This window comes from Patagioenas fasciata, chromosome 2 (assembly GCF_037038585.1).
Source record: "Patagioenas fasciata isolate bPatFas1 chromosome 2, bPatFas1.hap1, whole genome shotgun sequence".
Classification (NCBI taxonomy): Eukaryota; Metazoa; Chordata; class Aves; order Columbiformes; family Columbidae; genus Patagioenas; species Patagioenas fasciata.
Window position 1 is genome coordinate 62393188 of NC_092521.1, and position 27210 is coordinate 62420397.

Here is a 27210-nt window from a genome sequence, read left to right on the forward strand (position 1 = left end):
ATTACGCAGTCTTTGGCTAGTTTGTATTGGCAAACTATATATACTCCTCACATAAATGTGAACTTGCAGAATGCACGGAAAAGGTCACTCTCATTTGCATGATAGGCTTCATTAGAATATGCTAAGGACAAGACCCAGTGTTTTATGACTTCAGGTGATGAATAGCTACCATATTACTCTGCTTGCTGAAAGCATGTTTCAGTCACCTTAATTTACATTCTGTTTTTTAATGGTAAGAAAAATCTGTGGGCTGGTAAGGAACTAGCAACAGATAACAGTTTCATTTTATTATGGCTTTATTACAGGTTGTGTTTTGTTTTGCTCTTTGTTCTAAAGAGTGAAGAAACATTTTTTCCATACTTTCTTTGGCGGAGGAAATGATTTCTGTGATGTGTGCTTTTCTCACAGCAATCATTATTTCGACCCTGAGCTACAACAAAACACAGTTTTGTTGACAAGGCATTGTGGTTTTACCCTGTAAATATATATATTGAAAACAAAAGGTTTTTCCTTCGTGCGTAAGGACTAAGGTAGGAAGGCAATTCGCTCACTTTTTAAATTGGAGATTTCTTTAGGTGAAGATTTTTCCGGTGAGGGTAAGAAATGCAGGGTCCAGAGTGACTTCAGTGTCCATTTGTAATGAAAGAAAAATAATTTTAAAGCCTGGGAAGAGAAGTGCTTTTCTAATACAAAACATAAAGTATGCATTCATAGTGGTGGAAACCTGATATCCTACCAGACAGTAGTTGTTCCATTTAACCGCGGTTCTTCTTACAAATCCCGTTGTAAAACGGGCAGTGAGGCTTCTTCTCATATCGTTATTTGTATATTGAAACATTGGAACGTGGGATTAATGTTTCCAAATCTGTAGCTTTTTAAAAGTTTCTTGAAGTGCAAAAGGTACTTCTTTGAGTAAAACTGCGTAGAAAATAAAAGAAGTGGACAGTTTTGTTATAAATTGCAGTTTTGTGATAAAATTGTACAATGAGCTTGCACAAGCTTTTTTAAAATATCATTGCTGCCACTGAACAGGTCTGTAATTTATTTATTCAGGAATGTTAGAGGCACTTCTGATTTATTTGTTTTTAGAGAAGTTTTGTTAAGCAAGATAATGAGCAGAGCTGGTGTTAATCATTTACTATGCAACTCTGAAAAATGAAAATTTTGCATATCTTTAGCACTGTTGGGGAAAATAAATTCACTCGTAATGCTAATGGTCTATTGGTATAATTTTTAAAAAATGCTATCTCTTACTCTAGAGAAATTCAATACATTCATATGTTATGCTAAAAGCTAAACTAATCAATATATAATTATACATCCATATGTACATATGCATTGAGTAATCAGAAGTATTTGTTATCTGTAAAGATGAAAAATGAAGTTGATGGTGGTCACTGCCATAGGTGACTGCATATTTGTTTATGAATAGCCCTTCAGGTGAATATATTCCTCATGTATGCACAATGCAAAGTTTACTTTTTAGAACAGGCTCTCAAGAATACCAGATGAGTTTGATCTTGTTCCAGGTGGCCAGAGGGTTACAAATACAGCACGAGTTGCCATGGCCTTTGCTGAATAATATTTATTTGAAGGATTTACTGTAACAGTTAAATTCGTATAGGATTTAGTGTAACTAATTTAGAGAATTTAAAGATTAGATGCCCTTTAACTTGTCTGTGTTTATACAGCTCAGAATTGTGATGTGTTCTGCCTGGCATGCAGTCCACTGATTTGTAGGATCATTTCTTCCATTTTTCAGTTTCCTGCTGAACAACGATACTGTTGTGGGTCAGATTGTCTCTGAAGCCTTAAGAGGTGTTTTTCATGTACGTCTGTATGGGTTTGGTGCAGCTACTCATCAGACAGGTAAAATTGTACAGGATGCCTTTTGAAGGACTAAAAAATCTGGTCATCTGGTTACATGTGGTCATCTCTCTCTCTCCCTCTCTTTTTTTTTCTTTCCTCTTGTTTTTTTTTCTTTCCTCTTTTTTTTTAATCAAGAAGTTCTCAGGAATGAATATCCATCCTGGGAACTAATGGATGTAGTGACTTTTGGCTTTTGGATCATGTGAAAACTGATAGTTGTATTAATGTGCCAAGGGTGGTTTGAGGCTTTGTTACTGTAGAAGAGGACTATGTATTTTTAATCTGTTCAGCATTCACCTCTGAATGACAAAAGATGGAGAAACAACAACCTGTAAGGATCATTACTTATAGATAAATTAAATAAAATATTATAAAAAAATTAAGGAAAGTGTGATCTGAGGAAGAGTAGTAATCTTAGTATGCATGTTTTGTAATTGTGGCCTCTGTTCTTCAGAAACATCATAAAGGATAAGGAAACTTTCTCTGCACTGTCAATAACCTGAGTCATTTCTGAGTGATGCATACAATCTGTCATTTACCTGTCAAGGAGAGATGGAACTCCTGTTTAAATGGAAGGACTTTGACTTAATAATGTGCCAGTGGACCGTATGCTGTTGTAGGTGGTGCTACTGCCCGCTTTCCCCGTCACTACTTTCTTGCAATGCAATACATGACCAAGCAATATTCTTTCTGTGCTACAGGGTTGTTTGTTTGTTTGTTTTTTTCCCAGCCACTAAAACTACCTCATCTTTATCAGTGATAGCATTTGTAAGGGTTGACTAGAAATTCATCTTTGCCTCTGAGAATTGTGGTTTCCCTCTGATTACAACTGGGAGATGGATGCAAACTTGCAGAATTTTTTGAGGTATACAGATATGGAGTATCTCCAGTTAAAGGGGAAGTAAAAAAGGGACTGATGGAAAAATGTCCATGAGCAGACAAAGGAGGAACAAAAGGTTACTGCCAAATTAAATTAGAATATTAAAATTATGGAATATAGACAAGACTTCAGAAAAGAACTAGGAACTTCGTTACTGATCATCTGGTTTTCTTTTTCTTTTTTTTTTTTTTTTCCATTCACTTCTATTTCTTTTTCATTAAAAGAGACTAAGATGAGGCTTTTTTATATAGAATACTTGAAATATATGTATGCTTAAATAGCACTGAAACAAACAGTTGAAATCCAAGGAGGGTGGGTCATGTCCTTTTAGACCTCCTTCTCCAGGAACATATGTGGCTTGACTAAGACTTTCTGATCTCTGATAAGGTAAAAAAGTAAAAAAGGGAGAAGGATACTGTATTTCCAAAACATTTTTAGCACCTTTAGTAGAAGCAAGCCTCATGAAGCTTGGTGACTTCTGAAATATTCTGCCACCGTAAGCATGAACCTCCATCATTGAGGCTGATAATGAATTTGACTGTTTCTTTACTATGGGCTAAATTCCAGGCTGTGTTGTTACTCTATACTGCACTCTGTTTCTCGTCCTTGTTGTTATGCTCGTTTATGCCAGAAATGGAATGCAGTTTGACAGCTATCACTACAAGTGCCTGTGGACATCAGATAGAAGCCAAATGCTAGATGGTGATAAATATGTTATGATTAGACCTTGGGATCTAGATTATATGTACTGTAGTGAAACCAGCACTTCTTGCTGTCTTCGGGAAGTAGGTTTGCATTCATTTAGTGTTATGTTAGAAACAAAAATAGCAAATATTTTAAAAATGCATCTTTTCAGTTTGATTAGACTTATTGCTGGAATGAAATACATCCTTTCTGAATGTTTTACAGTCCTACTTTTAGTGATGCAACTACAAAAAGGTGAGAAGTGTTTGTTCCTGCTTACCAAAAGGACAAGAAAAAGCAGAATTCTTTGGCAACTGCAAACATAAGAGCTACAGACTTATGTAGCAAAATATATGAAGAATGCTGAAAAAGGGAATTCCGTTTTAACCTGAAACATACTCAAAAGGATTTCCTTGTTCACTTCTGTCAATGAATGCCGACCAGCCCTCCTTCCCCGTGGGCACAGGCTGTGTGAAGAGGGAGAGCAAAGCCGTACGGGTGCTGTTGGTCCCTTCTCTGCTCAGAATCAGACAGGTCTTCCCAGAAGAGGGAAGAGTGAGGTAGTGATGCATCTCATTTCTAAACATCTCTTGCTGAGGAGATCTGTGGAGAAGTTGATAGCATTTCCTAAAACAACCCTTTTCTGATGCGGTCCTGGAGCAGTCATGCTGACCCTCAAGGACGTTTCGCAAGGACCAGCTGGATCTCCAGTGTGATGGGGTGTTATGGTACCAGCCTCACCCTCAGGCACAGCACTTGCAACATGTCTGACAGATTGAGGGGTTAACTGGTGCTGTAGCTAAGTACAGCATTCCTCTTCTGCAGACTGGTGGGATTTGTTAGGAAAGATGGCGCTCTTGGCTGTGAAACCCTGTGTAAGAACATTTGTCACTCACATGCTTCGTTTATGTAATCTCATAAGAGCGACTTAATAGTAGTGACCCTAAAGTTTGTTATCAGCACCGGATTTACTAACTTGTACCTCATCTCCCTTCATAACCCCTGATTACAGGCAGTAATATTATGTAGCTATTTTCACTAGCCTTAAATGTACTTGCAGTTTTGCAAAATATACTAATTTTTATCAGGGCTGTTTAAACACGTATCTTGGAGAGCAAGAAGTCTTTTTAGTGGAAGTGTTGGTAAATTCTGAACAAGTTGTCCGTGCTGTTAAGATCTGTGAAGTTCTCTAATAGGTATTCAAGAAGGTAGTTTCAATGCCAGGTAATATCTGTGTTCTGAAATGTTATGAAAAGGGTCTTTAAATACTTCTGTTTGTTACTTGGCACTGTTTGGTTTTGATTTGCAAATTGTGTATATCTTTTTTGTGTTGCCTTTAATTTGGAATGACTGGATCAAAACTGTTGAAGTCACCTTGTTTGGACTTTTGCTTTTGAATTAAGATAAAGGCTTGCAGTTGGTGGATCTGCTCCCCACCCTCCAAAACAGAAAAAAATACGACAAATACTGCTTTCTAGGCAGTAGCCCTAGTCAGAGTGCATTAGATATGATTTGTACCTACTCATATTTCCGAGAGGAATTTTCTAGATGGATGTACAAGAGTCTAAAGCACAACAAGATTAAATTAAAGAGATAAGAGGATGGTCTGAGCACCCAATAGAGCCTGGTCTGCTATGAGAAGCGAGAATTTCCTTCAGATAACACGTAGGATGGGGCTTGTAGGAGAGCATTTAGCCGAGGATATTGTAATCAGATGCTAATTTCTTCCACATCTGTTGTCTTTTAACATCTCTTAGAGGTGCTTCTGGTGTTGGAGTTCTTCCCATGAGCAGCTCTTCTTGTATTGTGTAAGCAGACGGGGTCAGGTAATTAACACAAAAAAGGCTACTTTCAATCTAGTTACACAGAAACCTCTCCTTGTGAATGTAAGTTTGTTGACATTATCAGCAGACACATGTCCATTTTGTATCGCGGGAATGTGCAAGTTCAAAAAGGCAGAAACGTGTGATAAGAAAACCTGGCGTGAACAACCAGATTCCGCTGATGTATGAACACAAACACACACCAGCTCACAGATACACAAATATTCCGAGGCAAAAATAAAATAGCTTCTTGGCAGATCTGTTCACACTTAATTGGCTAATTGCCCAACCTGACACTGGCACTGGCAGCATTACAGAGATAATATTTTTTTAAAGAGTGAACAATTCCTCAGCGATGTCTCTGATATGCTTTATATTAATATCTTTTTCTCTAACACCAGGCATAGTAGTTTAGCCATTTTTTTTTAAGCTCAACATGTATTTCTGCTCAGTACAAGTTAAAATATGTGTATTGAAAGCTTCCTTGTGTGTTTGGAGTAAGTACAGAAGGCAGAATATTTATTTTAAGCCAAATAATTTCGTATGCCTATTCTTAGTCTCATAGGGTCCATTTTCAAAACTTCTGTGTGGTAGATGAGAATAGAGGTCTGGGAACTTTCCAACATGACTATTGTGTATCATGGAGATTTAAATATAAAATGGAGGGTGTTTCCCTTTTCATCGTTACTGTTGGAATGCAGTAGCATGACCAGCTTGGTGATGGGTTAAGGGATCAGCTTATAGAAATTTATCATTCACGAGGCTGAATGGCTCAGGGGATTAGTAGTAGGGTAGAAATCCTGTCACCTCCAGACTGTTCACATGCAGCTCATCTTGGTACTGACCACAAATTGTTACTGTCTGATGATTTTCTGATCTGCTTCTCTTTTAAAAGTTTAGTTTTTTCTTACTCCAATAAAAGTCATCATGAGAAATGGCACTGATGTTTTTTATCACATTGGGAAAAAAAAATCAGAATTGAAAGGGCATGCACAGAAAATGAACTTTAAATAATAGTGACTAAAATTAAAATTAGTGGAAAGTAGAGGGATATTAAAAATTACAGACCAGTGAACTGTAAGTGCTGGATAAATTGAAGTTATATTTTAGAATACAACTCTAAAATACAGTTATAATGCCAAGGCAACATAGTGTTGCAAAGGAAAAATATTTCCAAATATTTACACGTGCATACAGGCTACTTGGAAGGCAGTGAGCAAATATAGCTGGTTAGAATAACCATATATCCTTTAAGAAATTCCTTTATAACAGGAGAATAAATACCTAGGTAATTGTGGCTTTAGAGTTTTGTTATGAATTAGGCATGGGTAAAAGAGAAACTTTTTGGATGGATTAAATGTGTCGTATCACAAGACATGCAATAGGCATACTACAGCTGATGCTCTAGTGTAAAAAAAAAAAATAATAAAATCACTTAATCTCTTGGACATTGTTTAATTACTGGCACTATTATGAGATTGTTCCATTGAAACCATTGATTGTTCCACTGAGGCAGTTTGTCCCTTTCATAATGTCTTAGGCTGCACTAATCAAGCTGCATCTTTGGTATTTTATTTTTAAGGGTATGAAATGAGTCCTATAAATATAAATGCATTTGACAGATACATTATCTAGTCAAAAGGAGAAAATTCCCTTTTATTCCCTCCAAAAAAATGTGACCAGTATGTCACTGTGCTTCACAAGATGTTCTCTGGTTGAATTCACTGTGCAGAAGTGAAGCACTTCTTGAAATTGTACTGGTAGAAAGATTCATGTGGTTTATATTTAATGGGATTGTTCATACATTCTAGGCCCTCGTTACATGAGGTTCTGTGTGTTCTGTGGTTCCCTTGAACACTTTTCGGGGTTGTATGGGAGGTGCTCATCTTCTAGCAGAATTGAAACCTATATTGAGTTTTGTTGTTTTGTTTTGTTTTTCTGCCTCTTCAACTGCGGTTTAGGTCACACTTAAAAAATGCTAATAAAGCAGGGTTTGCATAAGCAAATTTTCAGAATGTAGGATAATGTCTGTGCTCAGCAACATTTTTTAAAGTTTGTAGGGGTCTGATGTGAATCGCAGGGTATCCACAGCACTGCCCCTCGTCAAGAGGAGCTAAGTTGCACCATATCACATTAGAGGTGTTGGAATCTTGCTGGGTCTGTGGTCTCAAAAATATTATTTCAAAAACTCTATTTATGATAAAGTTAAATAGATTTCATTAAAATAAAATAAAAGCCATCCCCCCCCCCCCCCCCCCAATACAAACAACAACAACACACACCAGTTCCTTTTTGGAGGATCCGAGGAGCTGCTATTTTTTGAAAATCATAGTGTCTGTACAATAAACACAGTTTTTATTTTTAGGTGGAATTTTAAAATGAAACTAAATGAAGTTTAATGGCTTATAACATTGCATGAATTTGTCAAAACTGATCAGCTGGATTGCTACACAATGAATACTGAAAATGTTCTGGTTTTTAGGCTTATAATAGCCTACAGCCATTCAAAAGTCAAAATGTTATTTGATGATTTCAGAATGTTAATGAAATTATTATTAATAGCACATATATTAATCTTAATGATATATGTAAATATGGGCAAATGCAAAGCTCTGACACAAAAAAGATTATTGTGCTGCTGAAAGTAAACCTGGGGTTAAATTTCAGTGATCAAGCACAAACCAGTCCGCTCTAAATGTGTCAATGAAAGGATTTCTGATGCAGTTTAAAATTGTATACAGGCTCAGGAGATTTGGACTGTTTGTTAGTTAAAATAAAAAAATTATGAAAAGGAAAGATTGATTATATTTGCTTTTAAATTAGAAAAAAATAGTAACAGACTACTCTGATTAGGTAAAATGTTGTCAAAGGCTTTGCTTCATTGTTATCTTGATTTGTTATGTTATATCTAATAAATGTATAGGTGTGGGATTTTTAGGGGGTAGAGGGTGGTAGCTGTGGATTTATTTGGATGATAATTTGGTGTGACTGACTTGATTTTTGTTTCTGTGCTTTCTATTCTATAAGTTGGAATGGTCCTTCTAAAATGCATGTATTTTCTTTCTATTTCATTGTGTTAATCAAGCTGTAATATGCTTTTCACGGTTGCTTTCTTTAATGCAAGGATATTTTTTTAGGAAGGCAGCAGGTTCATTTTCTAGGGAATGCAGAAATTTCTCATCTGTAGTGATATGTAGGAAACAGCATGATAGATTTTTAAATTTTAATTTCTATCTTTGAAAAGCTGAGTTTTGCTAGTAGGGTACAATCTCTATATTGCAACATGAAAAAGACAGAGTGAACTTTATTATATAGGAGAATTTCATGGCATTTTACCTGTTGAGGGCCCTGTAGAGCCAGACGTATCATACAGTGACGTGACTAAGTGACAGGCAGTGGCAGCCGTGGTGTCACTCTGTGTTATCACCTCACGCTAGCTGGAAGCACTCCCTGAAGCCGATCTAGGTTGTATAGTCCTAGATGAGGTCTTCATGGGTGCTGACCATAAAAAGTTCATCAAAGTAATGAGGCGAGGCGAGAGCTTGGCGCTCATGGGCAGAGCTCAGCACCAAGGAGTGTGAACCGGCTCCAGCTGTGACAATAAAACAGCAGGTGGCTGCTGTCATTAGGGTGGCAGATGAGGCAGGGGACTAACATTCAGCCCACAAAACTCTCATTTGTTAGCCATCGCCACTGTACCATGCAAAATAGCTTCCATCTCAGTCAATTTTACTTTGCAAAATATTACACAGTCGCCATAAGAAAATTAGAGCCTTGGGTTTACAGGTTCCTTGGATCTTATTATCAGCAAACTCTGCGCTCTCAGGTTATGTGGGAAATAGGACTTTTTTCGCCCCTGAACAGTTTGAGGATCTTTACAGTAATTTTATAATAGAACGTTTCCACCCAGGCATGTGTTTATTGGTTAATATTTTTGACTATTTTGTTTGTAACCCCTTAAATAATCAAGTCCGTCGATCTATCCGGCTATGTGTTGCACATAACATTGCCTACTATTCAGTACTATTAAAGTTACACACTGATCAGACGAACTCGGTCTCTATGTCTGTCCAAATACAGGCACTTAATGTCATAAATAATGGTTTTGGGGGTTCTGCTGATTTGATAAATTGTAAAGAAACATAACAGCCCTTTGATTTGATTTTTTTTTTTTGTGTGTGTGGTTTTTTTTGTTTGCTTTTTTCTGTTTATAACAAAAGAGAAAGCACTTTGTGTGTATTTAAACTTTGCAGAGCGTAATTTAAACTGCCGAAAATTTGGAGGCTTTTCTGGCTGAAAATGATCCTGGAGTGACTCAGCCCTTCCGATGTGTGGAATTGGGAGAAGCTCGAGACCTGTGGATCTCACGGGTCAAACGATGGGAGCTGCATTTGCTCCAAAGTGAGAGTCGTTTCACTTGCATCTCCTTACAGAGCTGAGCAGGGAGTCGTGTGTCGGTGGTTATGTGCTCTGTTCCATGGCTGCAAGTGACATCTGGGAAATATGATGTTTGTGTTTTCAGGTCGTCATTTGCGTATGTGTTTTTGTGCACACATGCCTTCGTTCACAGAACCATGGAATAGTTCGGGTTGGAAGGGACCTTCAAAGGTCATCTAGTCCAACCCCCATGCAGTGAGCAGGGACATCTTCAACTAAATCAGATTAGTCAGAGCCCTGTCCAGCCTGGCCTTGAATGTCTGCAGGGATGGGGCATCTACCAAATTGTGAACATATTTGTTAAATTTTGGTGCTCTAACAGGAATACATTAATGAAAATCAAATGCATGCAATGCCGAATAAAATTTGTACCACTGTGTGTATTGGTACCTGTGTCACCTTTTGCTGTCATATTCCCCTCCTACCAAAAGTGGACCTGCGAGATCCCATTGTCGCATGTGAGCACTTGAGATAAGACTTTGTGGGGGTGTAGTTGCAATGACAGCGAGGATCAGGAAAGGAAAAACCCTTTAATTGAAGCTTCATTTCAGAAAGACATACAAACTAAAAATAACGCTTTTTAAAAGAGATATGGTTTATGTCTCTTCATAGGACAAGGTTATCACTTTGTATATAAAAACTGAAGTTCCATAATTTTCTTGTTAGTAATGTACCTTAGAAACTTGGTTGGCCAGCTCAGAAAAAGCTGAACTCCTTTTTTTCTTTCTTTCTTTCATCTTTTTGGGTAATTTATCAGTTCTCCTTTCTCTTTTAGATAACATGTCATAAGCTTTTGTTTGCAGCAAAAGTGATTTCTCTTTCAGTTGTTTGTTCATATGTATTCTCAATGTGTGCATGTAAGTATATCTAGGCCCCTGAGATCAAAGATGTTTCTGTCTTAATTCCACTGGGCACCTATGTAGTTCCCATCTCTCTCATGCTTGATTTGCGGCCAGAAATGGTCAGAGTTAATCTCAGCTGCTGGCTGGGATTGGAATATTCCTTGCCAGAGAACATCTTCTGCTGTGTCACAGATATCATCTTTATGACTGTACTGATTTGTCTGATGTATATTCCTTTGATTTTCCCAGACTGATAAGTCTTCATACCTAGTGCACACAGCATCCATACCAGACTGCAAGAATGGCTTTTTTGTGCAAAACATCTTTCTAAATTCAGTGGGGTTATTCAGTATTTTTAGTTTTATTTTATTATCTGGAGGGACCTGGACAAGCTTGAGAAATGGGCCCATGCAAACCTCATGAGGTTCAACAAGGCCAAGTGCAAGGTCTGGCACCTGGGTTGGGGCAACTCCTGATATCCATACAGGCTGGGGGATGGAGGGATTGAGAGCAGCCCTGCCAAGAAGGGCTTGGGAGTACTGGTGGGTGAAATACTTGTACATGAGTCAGCAACATGTGCTTGGAGCCCAGAAAGCCAATTGTATCTTGGGATGCATCAAAAGGAGCATGGCCAGCAGATCAAGGGAGGTGATTCTGCCCCTCTGCCCTGGTGAGACCCCACCTGGAGTCCTGCATCCAGATCTGGAACCATCAGTACACAAAAGACATGGACCTATTGGAGAGGGTCCAGAGGAGTCCACAAAAATGATCAGAGGGCTGGGCTCAGAGGACAGTCTGACAGTTGGGGTTGTTCAGCCTGGAGAAGACACTGGGGAGACCTTGTTGCGGCCTTTCAGTACCTAAAATGGGCCTATGAGAAAGATGCGGACAGACTTCTTAGCAGGGTAATGGTTTTAAACTGAAGGAGGAGAGATGCAGGCTCAGACGTAAGGAAGAATTCTTTTATAATGAGGATAGTGAAACACTGGCCCAGGTTGCCCAGAGGGGTGGTAGATGCCCCATCCCTGGAGACATTCCAGGCCAGGCTGGATGGCGCTCTGAGCAACCTGATCTAGTTGAAGATGTCCCTGCTCATTGCAGGGAAGTTGGAGTAGATGACCTTTGAAGATCCATTCCAACACAAAATGTTCTGTGTTTCTATGATTTTCTTTATTGCTTTAATAACAATTATATCTCAGGTGAGTATTCATTCCTGCAGTCCTGGCTTGGAACTTCTGTGTCTAAAGTGAGCCCTGCTGGATATCGAAGGCAAACCTAAGAAACAAGAGACTTTGGACTTGGCAGCTTTAGTGACTCATAATTATCTTACTAAGTCTGTGGCTGAAGTGGTGAGAGGTGTTACCATTTGCTCATGGGACACATGGAGTAATGCTGCTATTACCACCTGGAATTCTCATTTGGATAAGCTTCTGTGGTGCTCTTAGTGCTGCTCTTCTGTGCACTCTACGTTCAGTGCCATAATTTGAGAGAGTTTTGTAGATCTGTGGTACATGTAGAGCACATAAGAGGCTTTCTGGTCGGCATATCGTGGTTTCCTCTGACAGTCCCTGTTATTGCTTCAGCAGCCTCCTCCTTCAGTGGCAGGAGAAGAAAGCTGCTATAATTCTTAGCGTTTGGGGAGAGTTGGGGATGGCTGTGATGGGAATATCTGGAGAGGCCGATGTACCAGTTAAGAATTAAAACTCCAAGCTGTTATTTATGCTCAACTACTTATGAATTCGTCTTTTAACAATGAAATATCAAACATTAATCAAAGATACTAGCCAAGTGTTAGGCATACAGTATGGTTGTTCTGATGCCACTGTGGTTCTTAGTCTCTGAGGCAGCAATGATGAGACTTGAGAGCTCTTGGTCAAGGAAAGTGAGAACCAAGGTGGGTGTCTTCTTTTATTTTTTTTATCTGTGCTGCAAACATATTTATGTGTATACAAGTACCAGATGCATCTTTGTGGACTGAAAACAATCTGATCCAAAGAATTACCCTCTTTTTTCCTGGGCTGGAACCAGTCTGTTCTGATATGATCAGACTCTTGTTAAAGGTTCATCCATGTGGATGGTACTTCTGGTGGTTACAGATTAGGTCCTGCTGTCGTAATTTTACTGTTTTTATGCAGTTACAGCTCCTTTGGCGAACAGATATTCTGAAGTATTTTGTTTTCTACCTTAAGTCAAACAGTCTTGTGGAATGCCTGGATGTAAGGCAAAAAGGATATATTTTACAGCTGAATTTAAGTCTCAGGAATAAACAAATCAACCAGCACTTGCTTTTCTATGTCAAGCGAAGACCTAGGGCAAGATTCTCACTACTCTCGCAGATCAAGCGGACTGCAGAGCCTTCGCTCCAGCCACCATCTATCACCAGCAGCGTTTTCAAATTGTGGGTAAACTGTCAATAAAAATTGTGTATGCCTCCTGATTGTGTATGACTTCTGAGCAGTTCAGTCATCAGATAGTGACCAATTTATTCATCTCATTCCTTCGTTTGTACCTCACAACTTTGCTAAAGACCACAGGCCCTGTAGCTGCTGGACTGACTGAGTTATATGTGGTGGCACTGCTACTGCAGGCCCTACAATGTTTTCTAGCCCACAGTCAACTATCTTTAGATTTGTTTTGATTTCCTTTAAAGACAGGCAAGAGTAGGTTCTTCCGATGACGAGGATTTCACTCCCAAGACAGCTCTTCCTATAGAAGCTCTGTATTTACGTGGTAGTTCAGTCTGCAGTGCAATTTCTGAGCAGTTAGGAAGAAGCTACAACATTTAAAATGAGTTTTTGTTCAGGAAGAAAAAGGGATTAAAATCAAGTATATTTGGCTCTATCCATTCTACTTTTAAGTAGAAACTCATGGAAACATCCTTATTTTGAGGTAATCTTTCAGCCTGTTTCTTGCGCTTTCAACATACGTAGACTTTGCTCCTTAGAATCTCTGGGAAGCTCTGTACAATCTGTCTGTAGAAAGTAAAATATTTCAAAACTCCTTTTTATAGAGCACTTAGAGGTCTGGTTCACCTGAGTCCCAAAAGGTTGAATCTACTTTGAAGAACTTCCTATATTAGACGATTCATCCTGCTGTCTCTTTTCAGATGCAAGATGATGATATGTGGAACTGGTGCCTACTGCATCAAATTCTGTATCTGAAGTCCTAAACATCCTAGGAAACGGACTGGAACACGAGTAGGGAGAGAGACCAGTGTCTGAAGAAAGGGAAGGAGTAAAAAGGGAGGGAGCAGAGGAATGTTATAGGAATGTTGGATGTACACATTGTGAGAAAAGAGAGGACATGAACAATTTCTTGATAGCGAGGTTGGTAGGCACTCTTTTGGATCATAATACTTATAACCATAAACCTTCATTTAGGTTTAAAGGGTTTCTGCAGGCTCATTTAGCATAACAAATATGTTCTCTGCCAGTGTTGTGATTCTGGATGTTGATGGTAATCTCTCTTAGATGCAAGGCACTCCCAACACTGAGCCTAAGGTTGCATTTCAGAATTTAGGGAAAGAGGTTTGGCCTTTTGGTAGACTGAGAGGTTGGTAGCAGCACTACAGAAAGCATATTGTGATTTCTCTTTTTTTTTAGTACCTTGTGCAGCTGTTAGATTAACAAACACCTGTTAGAGGTGACAGTTACAGATGTTTGATAACCAATGAAAATTAATAGAACATGTGATTCTTTTAGTTTAGGAGTGATTTGGTAAGGTGTGTTTAGAAATGTAATTACATACTGCTGCTGTCTACCATTATCACTTAACATTCATTAACTCCTCTGAATATTGAAACAAACATTTCTTGTAGCGCTACTAATTTTCTGATATATTTGGAAGGCAATATCCTGACAGAGTGAACTCCTTCTGACTTTGAAGTTTTTACCACTCTTCAGCTATTTTTTGTCTTCTTATTAAGCAAAGAAAATATGTAGAGAGCCATTTGTTTACTTACGGGTATCAGCTTAGCAATATATTGTATGATAAACAATCTATTTCAGTTTTTTACTAGCCAGTGTTTTATTTAACTCTGACAGAATTGTGGATATTCAGATGGACAGTAGATCCATTCATGTTCAGCAGGAAAATTCAGGTTTAAAACAAATATAAAATATTTCATTACATTTTATTTGGTTTAGAAGAATACCTAGAAGAATAATGTTAAAGGAGATTTATGATTTTTAGTAATGGTGCATGAACAACCTCAGTTTCATTTCTAAACATAGGTGTTTGGGGAGAATTAAAAAGGTATGCATTTCCTAAAATTGATTGTGTTTTCGTTGGTGTAGTGTTTGCAGTGGTGTGGGGTTTCCTTTTTTATTATTATTTTTTTTTAATATGACCTGTTTCACTGGTTGTTAATTTTTAAGCTATTTATACGTTATATTTTCCCGTGAATTTTAGAGCCTTCCTAATTCCTGATGTTTGGAGAGGAAGGCGGTGAGGGGATGCCACCACTTGAAACTCGCTATTGTTCATTGAATATGTCATAGGGTATCATAAGGAAAGATCCACTTCTTGTTTTCAGAGAAGTCCACTACTAAATTGCTATTAGCTGACTAGTATTAATAATAATATATTTATGTTTATAGTAGTTATTATTTAGTATTTTTCTTGATTTGCATGCTTTTATGGCTTGAAAGAACAGACATGACCTGGTGGGCCCTGTTCTCTCACTTTTGCATGCATAGCTGCAAGTGTGTCCTAACTGTATTTCTTGTGTTTAATATCGTTCTGCATTTTTCCCTGAAATATGTGTTCCTGTGCTAGTGTTTAGTTGTGCCATCCAGCCTAGATGCTTGGAGCCACATGGTAGGAATCTTTTGAAGTAACCAAGTCCCATTTTCAGCAGAGTTATGCACCAAACAGTGCAATGGCTTTCTCCCTCTTTTAAGGAGACAAAGTGTGTGGTCTTCAGAAACTGTTGTCTATGCACGTGAATTACCATATTCCCTGTATGACATGTGCGCAGCTTTGTGTTGTATCTCCAAATCGAAAAGTTCTCAGTTGCACTCTCAAGTTTCCTCTGACTTTTATGTTTGTAACTGTTATCACATTCTGCACTTGGTTTTTTCATGCATCTGCTGTTGAGGCGTGCTTTTTGTATTTAAAAAAACAATGGCAATTAAAACAAACAAACCAACCAACCGAAACCACCAAGCACCAAAAAAACCAAACCCAAACCAATAAAATTCCCTGTAGCTAACTTACAGGAAACCTTACTGATTTCAGATCAAAAATATGTAACATCAGGTGAGGCACGCAATTGAAAAAAAATATGAGTTCCTTCATGGAGGAGGAAACAATGTAAATACTGCCAATGTATTCCTCTTTAGCCACAGTCCTGTCAATGACAGACTACATTTCTGTCCTGGATGGTTTACATTATAACATATATCTCTTAAAAGAGGGATGGTGAGAGGACCCGACCACTTTGAATGGCAAGATCTCTTCAAACCATCTTGGGTGGAACAGTAGAGGATATTTTCCATTTTATTTAATTTTATCTTTGTACTCTGGTCTCTTCTGCCAGAATCTGTGAAAGGAGGTAATTGTGCCTATTGCTACTACTTTATGGCCACGTGTCTAATAATTCTCTCACATCTTGAGGGGTGCGGGTTGGTGGAAGAAAGCAACAAGAATATGTTGAGAGATTCCTTTCTCTTCTGGGTGATAGATTTGGGAATATGCAGGAACAACACAGTCGATTGATTGATAGTGCACAACTCATCCATAATGATCTGTCTGATATAGCAGTAAATTATTCTTGAGATTGATGCGGGTCATTGAACAGCGCATTGACAATCCTGCTGTCTGTCATCCTCTTCAAAGCAAGTCAGGAACAGTAGCTGCTGTGATACTCAAGTCTACCCCAGGTGCAAGCTGAGTGCAGGTGTTCCACTAATATAAGTTGTTGTCTTCTCTCCATTTTTTTTCCATTGGGCACTTCAGCTTCATTGCTAGCTCATTCCAAGTAACAGTAACAATGAAATGAGGCATTTTTAGAAGAGAAGGTTGAGCTCTGTTCCACCAATGATTGCATATTGACATAAAATACATTTTTGAACGTGTTGGCTTTTGAACTTTAGCAACAAAATATCTCAGTGGAAAAGCTGAAAAGTTAATATATAATAAATATACCTAATTGTTGCATGGAAACTTGTAAAAAAACCCTCACCTTCAAACTTAATGCAGAAAGGATAATAATTCTTAGAAATGTAACACTTATGTTAGTCTTTATATTCCTTGAATTACCATGATATTGATCTGTGTTATTCTGGTTCTTGCGTTGTTGGTGATGGCAAAGTTGTTCCCATTTGCCTCTTTCAGTTTCTCTTTTCAAGAGAAAAAGTTTGCATTTTTCCAAGTTACTCACACTTGAAGATGAGAAGGAAGGAGACACATACACCAAATGTACGTGCTTTACTTTCCACTTTAATTACGAGTGTGACTGAGGGTGGAGCATAAAATCGCCATATCCTCCTTCAACACATGGGGTCAGCAGGGAGTGTGAGGCCGTGGATCACAGCGCTCTCAGCATCTCAGACTGGGTGATTACGCACGACTTGTTAACCTTCTGAAATGCTATTTTTTTTTTTTTTTTTTTTTAACTTAAGAAGAACAACCATAACTGTTAAGTGTAAGTAATAAGAGCTGCCTCATTTGGCTGCTAAGTGAGTCAGCAGATAACCCCAGCTTTCCTATGCAGGGTTCTAGGACTTGACGTCCTGTCACAGAGGGCATGAAGTTTTTCAGATACTTGGATGTTTTCCACACTAGACTTCGCCCTGCCAGATATTTACTCGAACCTGACATCTTGTCACAAAGGGCATGAAGCCTTTCAGACTACTGGATATCTTCCACACCAGGCTCTGCCTTGCCAGATACTTTCTTTTAAATTGAGTCCCTTGCGCGCAGTCATGCAAGAGAGTTATCAGCACCCCAGTCTGGGCCCTTCAGAATCAGCAAACATCCACGAATGATGGACTTGAAGAAATTCCCAGGAATTTAGGCTTTTGATGCGTGGAAAAAAAAAATAAAAAGGGCAAAAAACCGAAACAAAACAAAACAAAAGATTACTTGTTCATAGAAAACCGTTGCTTTCTGGGCTGTTTTGCATTTTCCTCTACCCTCTTGTTCCTGAAGCTGACCTGCAGAATACAAAATCCTGACAGGGATGGGATTGGGGTAGCAACTTTTTATATCCTGTTGAGACTTTAAAAACTAGAAGATTTTAAGTTCATATAGACTGTTTATGTACTATTTGAGCAAGTGCTGATTTGAATTTATGAAGTTCTGCTCTTATGTGTAGAACGTACATACCTAAAGTACATGCAAAAATCAGTAAGTACATATACAAGTTTTATTAAACATTCTGAATAGATGTGGGTCATGATATTCCTTGAGAAACTGCACTATTTCTTTCTCTTACTGATACCCATGACTCCATTTGAACCACTCATTCAACTGCAAGCAGTTAGTGTTTGCAGTGTATTTCAACACAGAATCAAGAACAAGAGTGCTTCATTCGGGTAATAAATAACAACATGGACTCTATGGTTCTTACTTACCTGAACATACTGTCTCCCTTCTTGGCATGATCCATGCAGTTTGCCTTGATTTTCTGGTTTCTTGCCTCAGGTGGAGATACAAGGACAGAGATTCAAGCACAGATCATGGAAAACAAAAACTGTTGCAGACAAGATATAATGTATTATTTCCTCATATTCTGTGACGGTGTATGAAAGTTTAAGAGATTTTTTTTTTCCTATTATTCCTTGAAGCTGTCTGATCTGCCAGGAGATTTATTCAAAATGGTAAACAGTTCTATCCTTTCTCAGTGCTTGAAACCTATGATAAAATCAAGTACTAAATACTAATAATTTGAAAATAATACTCTTCTATTCTGCCTTTTTTGTTGTTGTTGTTTTATTTGTAGGTGTGTGTTTTGTTTTGTTTGTTTGTTTGTTTTTTAAAAAGCTTTCAAGTTGCTTTTTTCAAACATCCTGTGTAGTTGAAGCCAGCACATGTCATGTGGTAGCTTACCTGTGCTCTCAGAGTTAAATTCATGTGTAAAGAGGTTCTGGACAGTTTAAAGGAGATGTAAAGGATATTGAGAATATGAATAAAGGTTAGATATTCATTGTTATTCTTGTGGACTTTTCTGCTGTCATTGAACATTGTTGTCGGCAAGATAAATTCTCCAAGAGCAATTGCAGAGAGCAATGTATCCACTGAGAAGTGATTTAAAATTGCTCTTCAACTGCTGGATACCTTGTTTGTAGAGTCCCACAAAAATAAATTCTCCTGCTGGTCCTTCTCAGCAGTTATACGCAATTACAAGATGACTCGTCTGTTGACATGGCTTCAAGTGACTTTCTGGTGGGGGAAGAGGTAGCTGCTTCCTTAGAACTAGGTTAAGGCTGAACACTTGTTAAACACTCAGGAAATAATAGATTTCATTGCTTTCATGGTCCAGATGCTTGTTTCAGGGTGTGTGTGTGTGTTTGTTTGTTTTTAACTTGGCTTGTCACTAACACAGTAATGTACATATTGAAAAGAGCTATTATAGATTCAAAACATAATAAAACCTGGAATCTTTTGCCCTCTTAAAACAAGATACTTCACAGAGCACAATTCTCACCCTGCAGAGAAAATGAGAGAACAGACAATACGTGACAGATTATTCATATTTCTTGGGTACTGTGATGATAAACATTGTACATGCCGAAGAACTTGTATTACACTAGAATAGAAAGTGGCAGTAAAGATTGTCCAATATGTTTTGGGGTTTTTTTCTGCAGAATTAGAAGTCCCTTTGTTTCTTTTGTTCATTAAAATGTGCTTTTCTAACTGAAAACACGTCTGTAGAGGCTCCTAAATCAGTTACAGACATTCTCAGAGTGAGTCCAAGTGCTGTTTGAAGACTGCCATGGAATATGAGTGGACACGTTCCTACAAAGCCACAACTCTTCTAAACTGAAAATAGAATATTCTGCAAACTTATTTTGGGAAAGGTGCTCATATATTTATGATTGACAGTTATTTTTATTTATAGTTTATGTGAAAAAAATTGTCCATAGGGAATGTGGATGCTGTTCTGAAAGCTCTGTGTCATTTTTCATCTTGTCTTTCATTTATCCTGAAGTTTGAACATAGAGTGTATAAGATAGAGGATGTTGCTAGTTTAGAGCCAGAGTAGGTGAAAAATCACTAAAAAAGTTAAACCAACAGAATGCTGCTGTAAGCAAATGAAATTGTACCTGTTCCCCCTTTTCCACTGCAAGAGGAGGTTTCCAGGAGCGCAGCCTTCCAAAGGAATGGAGGGAACTCCCAGTGACCATGACTTGGATGTATAGAGAAGGTGTTTCTGCCTTAGGAGAGCAGCTGGACTGTGACTTCTTGTTTTCCTGTGGGTTGGGGATGACTGTGTTCAGGTCAGACTTTGTAAAACTGGTTCTGGGTCTCTAGTCTGGCCTGGTTTGTGTGTATTGGAAGCATGGAGTATTGCAATTAATAAGTTTTACCTACTCACTTTCGATATGTTTCTGAAACCAGTTAATTTCTAGCATTTGGACATTTCTATTTCCACTAGAATTAAAAATAAAAGAAATGAGAAATTCAGCAAAGCCTGAATTGGTGCTCACCACAGCTGAACGAAAGAATCCCTTTGATTTGAAGATGTATTAAAGCCACATATCTTGAAAGCATTCACTCCTTGAGTCCTTACTGGTGCCAGCCAGACTTCCCTTAAGATTCATTTGAGAAGACCAAGGCTAAGTCATGTCTATCTATTCAGTTCTGGCAGTATCTTAGGAATAACTGATTTACCTCAGCAGAGGTAAGTTATTGGCATAGATAAAACCAATATTTTTTGACTACTAGAACAGTAACTGCTTAGAAACCCGGAGTTACTGAATGTGCTGAAAACATTTTTAGCCTTGTGAAGCCAGCAAACATCACTACCACCTCCCTCTGAAAATCACCTGCAGCATTTAGTAAACATACACAAATGCTTCCTCCACCTGTCATTTTTTTAAAGGCCTTCCTCAAACTCAGAACCTAAGCCAAGATGTTTAGACTTTGCCTCAATTCTAAGGAAAAAGAAAATCATTTGTTTGAAGGGAGGGCTGTCTCTAGTAATATTTTTGTATCTTGTTCACGATTTCTGCTGAAAGTAGCAACTTGTGTTTTTAAGGCCTGATTTTGTCAGGTGAGGAGCTGTTCCTGGGCTGTGCTGAGCACTCCAGGCTTGCACAGACCCACTCTGTGCTCTTCAAGTCTTAACTCTTCAAGCCTTACATTAAAAGCTTAAAACGTTAGTAGGTGCTGAGGCACTTACTGAGTCAGTCTTTATTTCATTTGTGCTGTGTAACAGCAGCAAAATGGTTACTGGGAACCTACATAAAACAGAGCAGAGGCAGCTAATGGGAGATGAATTGCTTCCCATTATTAACAAGGCCTTTGTCTTTGATTTTGCAGAAAGGTAACGTCTGTCTGTACCCCCTGCGGTTGTGTCGTATAAGAAATGTTCGTCTTTTATGTGGAAGCTCCAAGTACACAGGTTCAGAAGAAAAAAAAACCACACAGCAAAACCAAACAAAAGCAAACAAACAAAAAAACCCACAAAACAAAAGCCCCACACAAAACAAAACCACCACAGAAAAACCAAACACACACATTCTGGGAAATATGTGTAGTTGTCTGGGGTCTTTATATTCCATATAAATGGCGAAGTGTATGCCTTTACAACTTTGATTGCACATTGCCCTTTCATAGTAATATCTTTGAGTTTATTTTTTTCTTTTAGAGATGGGGGAGAATGGAGGTTTGTAACAGGAAATATAAGTATTACTAAATTGAAATCTGTTTGGTATCTCTAATGGCTGTGTGGTAATGGTTAGTATTTGTGGTGAAAAGCAAGCGCAGTACATTTTGAATGCCTTGTGCTGTTATTAGAAGACATTATTTTACTTTGTTGCAATTATTTTCCCAATCTACAGTAATTCTGATGACACTTGCATAGTAATGATGGTGATGATATGATGGATTATTCACAGTTGTAATGATTATGATGCCATACCTCTGAATTGCACAGGGAAAGTATTTAAGGTATTTTTCATGTATTTTCCTGAAAATAAGGAAATCACTATCATTTAAATAAGACAGAATTATATTCTTAGACTGTAAAGAAAGCACAAGAGAGATCCTCTGTAATAATGTGAAAGTGCCCAAAGTAGATCAGACATGGAGAAGCTACATTAACATATTTGTAAAGAAAAAGTACTGTACTCTTGGCTTTTGTGGCTCATATACCCCATAGTGCTAGTGTTTTACAGTCTTTCCATTGTCCATTACTGCAAACATGTCCAGATGAATTCAGCGTTTAATGTTAAAAATCTTATAACATGCCAGTTTGATTTGTAGCCCTTCATATCATGGAATGCTAATTAAAATCATATTTTTGCATATGTCATGCCTTTCATGTACATATGCAAATAGAGTCTATTGCCTTTCAGCTATTAGTAATTAACTTTATGAAGGACAGCTGTAATACATAATTAACGAAAATGTTTGCAAGCCCTTTTCACACTGAAAGTTACAGCAGTAAAATTTTTGCTTATCGAGAAAAACATTTTAGTTTGAAGATTCAGTCTGATATCTAAATTGTTTGAAGCAGTCACATGACATAATTAAATTGATGTTATGAGCTTATCAGCAGAAGAATGGTACTTGATAGGCCTCTATCTGTTTCATTACGGATGTCACCAAAATTAAAGTAAATTATCTGTATTTTGTTTGGTATAAATATAATGCCAGGTAGTATATCTTTTGTTGCTGCTGTTGATGTCTTGAACAATGTCTTGCCAGTTTGAACAATATTCCTGCCCAAAATGTATTCATGAACCTGTCCTTTGCCTTTTGCACTTTTTTCCCACAAAGCTGTAAAATAACTAAGGCTATTAATTTGTTTCTATGTAAATCTCTTTGAATAGTTAATACAATGAAGTTTGACTAAAGGTAGGCAGGGATTAAAGCATCTAATCTTGCTGTATTTTTGTGTTACTCATTAAAAACAATGGAACTACTTGTATGAAGAAGGGTTGCTGGATGTCCCCATTGAGCCTAAATAAATTCAAAGGTGAAAGTAGAACTGTATTAGCTTATAACATGAGAAAATGTTTTCTAAGCAAAATAGACTATGTTATGAGTATATTGTATAAGCTATTCTAATTTGTGAAGGGAAGCACAAACAGGCTTTCCGTCCTTTGACCAGCGACGCTTGGTTGTGATTACTTACTTGTGAGAAAAATAGGCAGGTGACTGTAATCTGGACAAAACCTGTCATTACAGAAGGGGCTCCTAGATTTCAGTCATAGTCCAGTGGGTTTTTAAATGTCCACCTTTAAAATATGCTCAAATGCATGCTCAAAACAGGGGAAAAAATGTATTCATAAAAGAAATAATCTTTGTGTGTTTTCTGTTTATTTTGTAGGGTGGCATTTGTGATGAAGAAACATTTGAATACTCATTTACTGGGCAAGCATGGAGTTGGCACACCAAAAGAAAGGTAAACTACTTCAAAATTCTTTCTTATTTTACCTTATACGATGTGTGGAGACCTTACGCAGAATATTTAGCTTACCCAAAATGAAGTCACCTGGACTTCTAGCTCAACTCCAACTACAGAGTAACAACTCTTAGTCCATGTTTAAGTGCTCTGCCAGCGGGGTGCTCGTGACACGTCTCTGGGTGTCAATAGAAAAGTTGCTGAAGAAAGCAAATCTAGGGAAAAGGTGTCAGATTTGCACCTTTTGGGGACGTTTTTTGACAGGTGATATTATTTTCTCAGAATTTCCCTAGTTGTAACTGTTTCTTCAGGTACAAATATTATTTTTTTTTCTTCCTGGCCTGGATGCTCATGGGTTTATAAATGACTTTATGAGATTTATCTTGATCACTGAAGTAAAAGCCATAGAGGAATCAAAAAGAAAGTTTCCTCAGTGTTTTTGAGCAGGAACAGAGATCTGGTCTTTTGACTATTTTCAAAGCGAATTAATTTATTTTTTCAATCTGAGTACCGTTCCTTATTTACAAACTTTTTTTTTGCGAGCAGGATATTTTTTTTCTGTGATTTAAAATGTAACTGTTTTACAGACTGTGTTTGCAGATAAGCGGGTTTAGCCTCATTTATTAGGCACGTTGTGGCATAGATATTGTTATTTCATTGAATTTTTGGGGCAACTTGATGATTTTTGGACAGCCAAAAGATGGCCTCTTTTCATCTGGGTAGATGGGGGTGTTCTACCTACAGAGTTCACTGTTAGGCACCTGATACTGTTTCAAGTATTGCTACCTTGTAACTCATTCTTCCAGCTTAGACTTGTGTAAATAAAGAGTATTTCCAGGCTTTGATATGAAAGAAGGGGAAAATAAATGATAGCAAGGAATCGTAGGAGAACACTGCAAAACTCTCTCTGGGCCGTGTTAATTTCCCATTAAAGATGCTGGAAATGGGGGTCGATTAAACTCTTTCCCCACAGGTTTGTCACAGGTCAATCACAGAGTGACCTAGGAGTAGAGTTTTGAATTAGCACACCATATATGTCCTGTGTTTGACTGAGCACCTATTTAAGTGGTGCTTGTATTTTTAATAACTATGAAGTGCTTAAAAAGAATTTCTCTAACACACAGTTATTTAAAGAATTTTGAGATTCTCTGTTTCATCTAGAAAATAGAATGATGCATCGAAACAACAATTATAGTTTCATCCAAGCAGATACCATATTAAAGTTTATGCTGGTTATCTTTTGTCATAGCACAACAATTACGAAAAATGCTTTGCTCTGGTGGCTTATTTTGTAACTGGAAGCATTCAATACCAATATGTTGTCTTACAAGGGGGTACTTACTGTGTAATCACCATAAATACAACATAGAGATAAGTTGCGTTACCCTAGTGAATATGTGCGCAATAAAGGATACATACAATAGATTTCCAAATATAGTCTCTTAGCCTGAGAGGCGTATTTTTAGCGATCATCATCTCAAAATGAATTCCTAAACAAGCAGGATGCTATAATCTCAATCGGTTGTTGCTGGCTTTTGTTTGTGTATTTTTCTGGAAACCTTCTGGCTGTTTCTGTTCTCCCCATTTCTTCCCATGTTCCTCCCAGGCTTTCTGGCCGGAGTCAGGGGGTCCCTCCTCTGCCCACCCCTCCGTGCACAGGCAGGTTCACAGCCCTGGCAGAGCTACAGCAATAATGTAATTTTCTAGTAGCAGTCCCTCACTGGTGGTGGTGGATGTTTAAGGCATGTGATCAAGTGCAGTAAATACCAGACCACCATTGCTTCCCTTTCCCTGAGAATCTGATGCCTTGTAATGGCTTTAGGAACCAAAGAAATCTTTCTCCAGCATGTAAAACAATCACTTTGACTATAAATGTATTATAAATAAAGTTACATAGTTTTTTTTACCTATTTAAAATATTAATGCCTTGATTACGATTTTGTAAACTTGCTATTTTTTAATTTCTCTAGGACAATATAATCAGTTTATTCTTTATGTTTTGAATTTGATTCTACCCTCTGATACATTGCATATAATAGCAAATACTAATAGAAGCTAGCTAAATAGGCTGTGACAATTAAATTAATAATGCATTTTATTTGCAAGTGTTTAGTCTTCATGGTTTGACTGATATATGCAAAGATGGTAATTTATTAAAAGTAAATTCATGTAATTGTACTACAGAGTTTGATGGACCAAAAAAAGTTGTCAGCATGACTATCATCAAAAACAGAAAATTGAAATAAGTTCAAAAGGGTGCTTGAAAAAAATAGTTATAACCCATACATCCTGAGAAATTGGTGCCCTTTTAACAAACTTCTCATAAAGGAATTTCTGGTGACAACCATTGTGATAGTTTTGAGAGGGAGAGAAAGTAGTACATTTACAATTTAGTAAGTGGCACTGAGCTAGTGCACCTTGCTCTCTCTAGATTTTCATAACCCAGAACTATTGTTTTTTTTTTTTTTTTGTATGCACGAAAGGGAGGTGTAGTGGAGGCTGTGGAAATTTTTTGTATGTGCAGATAAAGAAAACAAGTATAACTCATAATAAGACTGCTATGAAAATAAATATTTTTATCTTTGCCTTTTATTTTTTGGAAGGCAAAATTTATTTAAAGGGAAATACGTTTCACTTGAAAATCACAAAAGCTTAAAAAAATAGCCTTATAGTAAAATGTTGGCACATTTCAGCCACACAAAAAAAAAACCAACTCTGCTACCCAGTCCATTATGATCATTCCCATTTAATAGCTAACTCAAAAGTGGAATGTTTTAACACAAAAATTCCTCTAAGGTATTCTGCCTGTTATTGGAACTGTGATACTGATTTATTGTCAACTTGAATGTGTCTCAAAACTGGCATGTTATCTGCTAAGTCCAAGGCCAGTACATATTTGGTACTTCAGTGTCAGTAATCTTCATGGGACCTATAACTATGCCTTATTGGCAGGATAAATCTTTGGCTACACCTTTATTGTGGCTAGGAGACAATGTGGTTGAGGACAAGGTGAACGCATCAGTAGTGTTAATGGTGCTGAGTTCTAATTTCTGTTACATCATTATGTTACTTAGGTATACGTTGTGGCAAAACACAGAACATAGAGGTGTTTCACTATTGAGTTTAAGATAAATACATACACATAGAAATATGAGCAGGAAAATAAATATAAAATCACTAAGTCATCAGTGAGACTGAATTTTGCCACTATTAAGCACAACTCTGGATTTAGAAATTTTTCATATGAAAAATACATTTAACTATTATTTAGATTTTTTTTTTTTTGGAATACCGTTATTAGTGTACAATATACATTTTATAGTATCTAAGAATTTGTTAATTAGAATTTTGTCTGATACATCTATTTAAACTATTTTTGTGTAGGTATATCAGAGAAAGACCTTAACTGACAGTTGTTTAATTACCTCGTCTTCTTTATGGATTTTAAATGATGAGTTGCCTCTGAAATAACTTTTTGCATATGAGTAATCCCATTGAGTCAGATAGGATCATTCACATCTATGAAGTTACTTGGAGCACAAACACTTGCTGAACTGGAATCCGTGTTACAAAACATTTTCTGTAAAGTTCATTAATAGTATGTTTTATAAGGTAGTTCTGGCTTTTTTTCTAAATTTTTTTCATGTGCTTTAAAAATGGGATCAATGTTATGGTGCCAGTAACATCATATGAAGATCATGCATTTTCCAAATAATTGATTGAAAAAGCTGTGTAATGATTTCAACTTGAGAGCAACAGCTATAAGTAAATGCCTACTACTAAGTAGTAGCAGCCTAAATAGATATTTCAAATTATGTTGGGAATAGAATCTTCAAATAATGTTGGAAAACAGTGTACCACTAAAATTCGTGTTTTACACAGCTGCTTTGAAGTAAACAGAGGAGTTAAAAAGTAAATAAGGAGCGTGTTGTTCAGTGTAGTTGCATATAAGCCCAGCGTGAATTTTGGAATATCAAATGCTACTAACGTGTGGGTACAAACATTGTAAGGTATATGAGACTGCCTGGTATGTCATTGGAAGAATACTTTCAGTATTTTGAATACTGAATACATTGAATACTTTCAGTATTTTGGAAG

The 27210-nt window shown here is 37.4% G+C and overlaps 1 protein-coding gene across 1 annotated transcript in view; it reads left to right on the forward strand.

The window, feature by feature from the left end:
* The window catches only part of ZNF407 (zinc finger protein 407), a 347047-nt gene that overhangs the window by 113970 nt on the left and 205867 nt on the right, over window positions 1-27210 (forward strand). The window contains exon 4 of the mRNA XM_071804301.1: window positions 23038-23112. Coding sequence (XP_071660402.1) covers window positions 23038-23112 — 75 coding nt within the window. The remainder of the gene's footprint in view (window positions 1-23037; window positions 23113-27210) is intronic.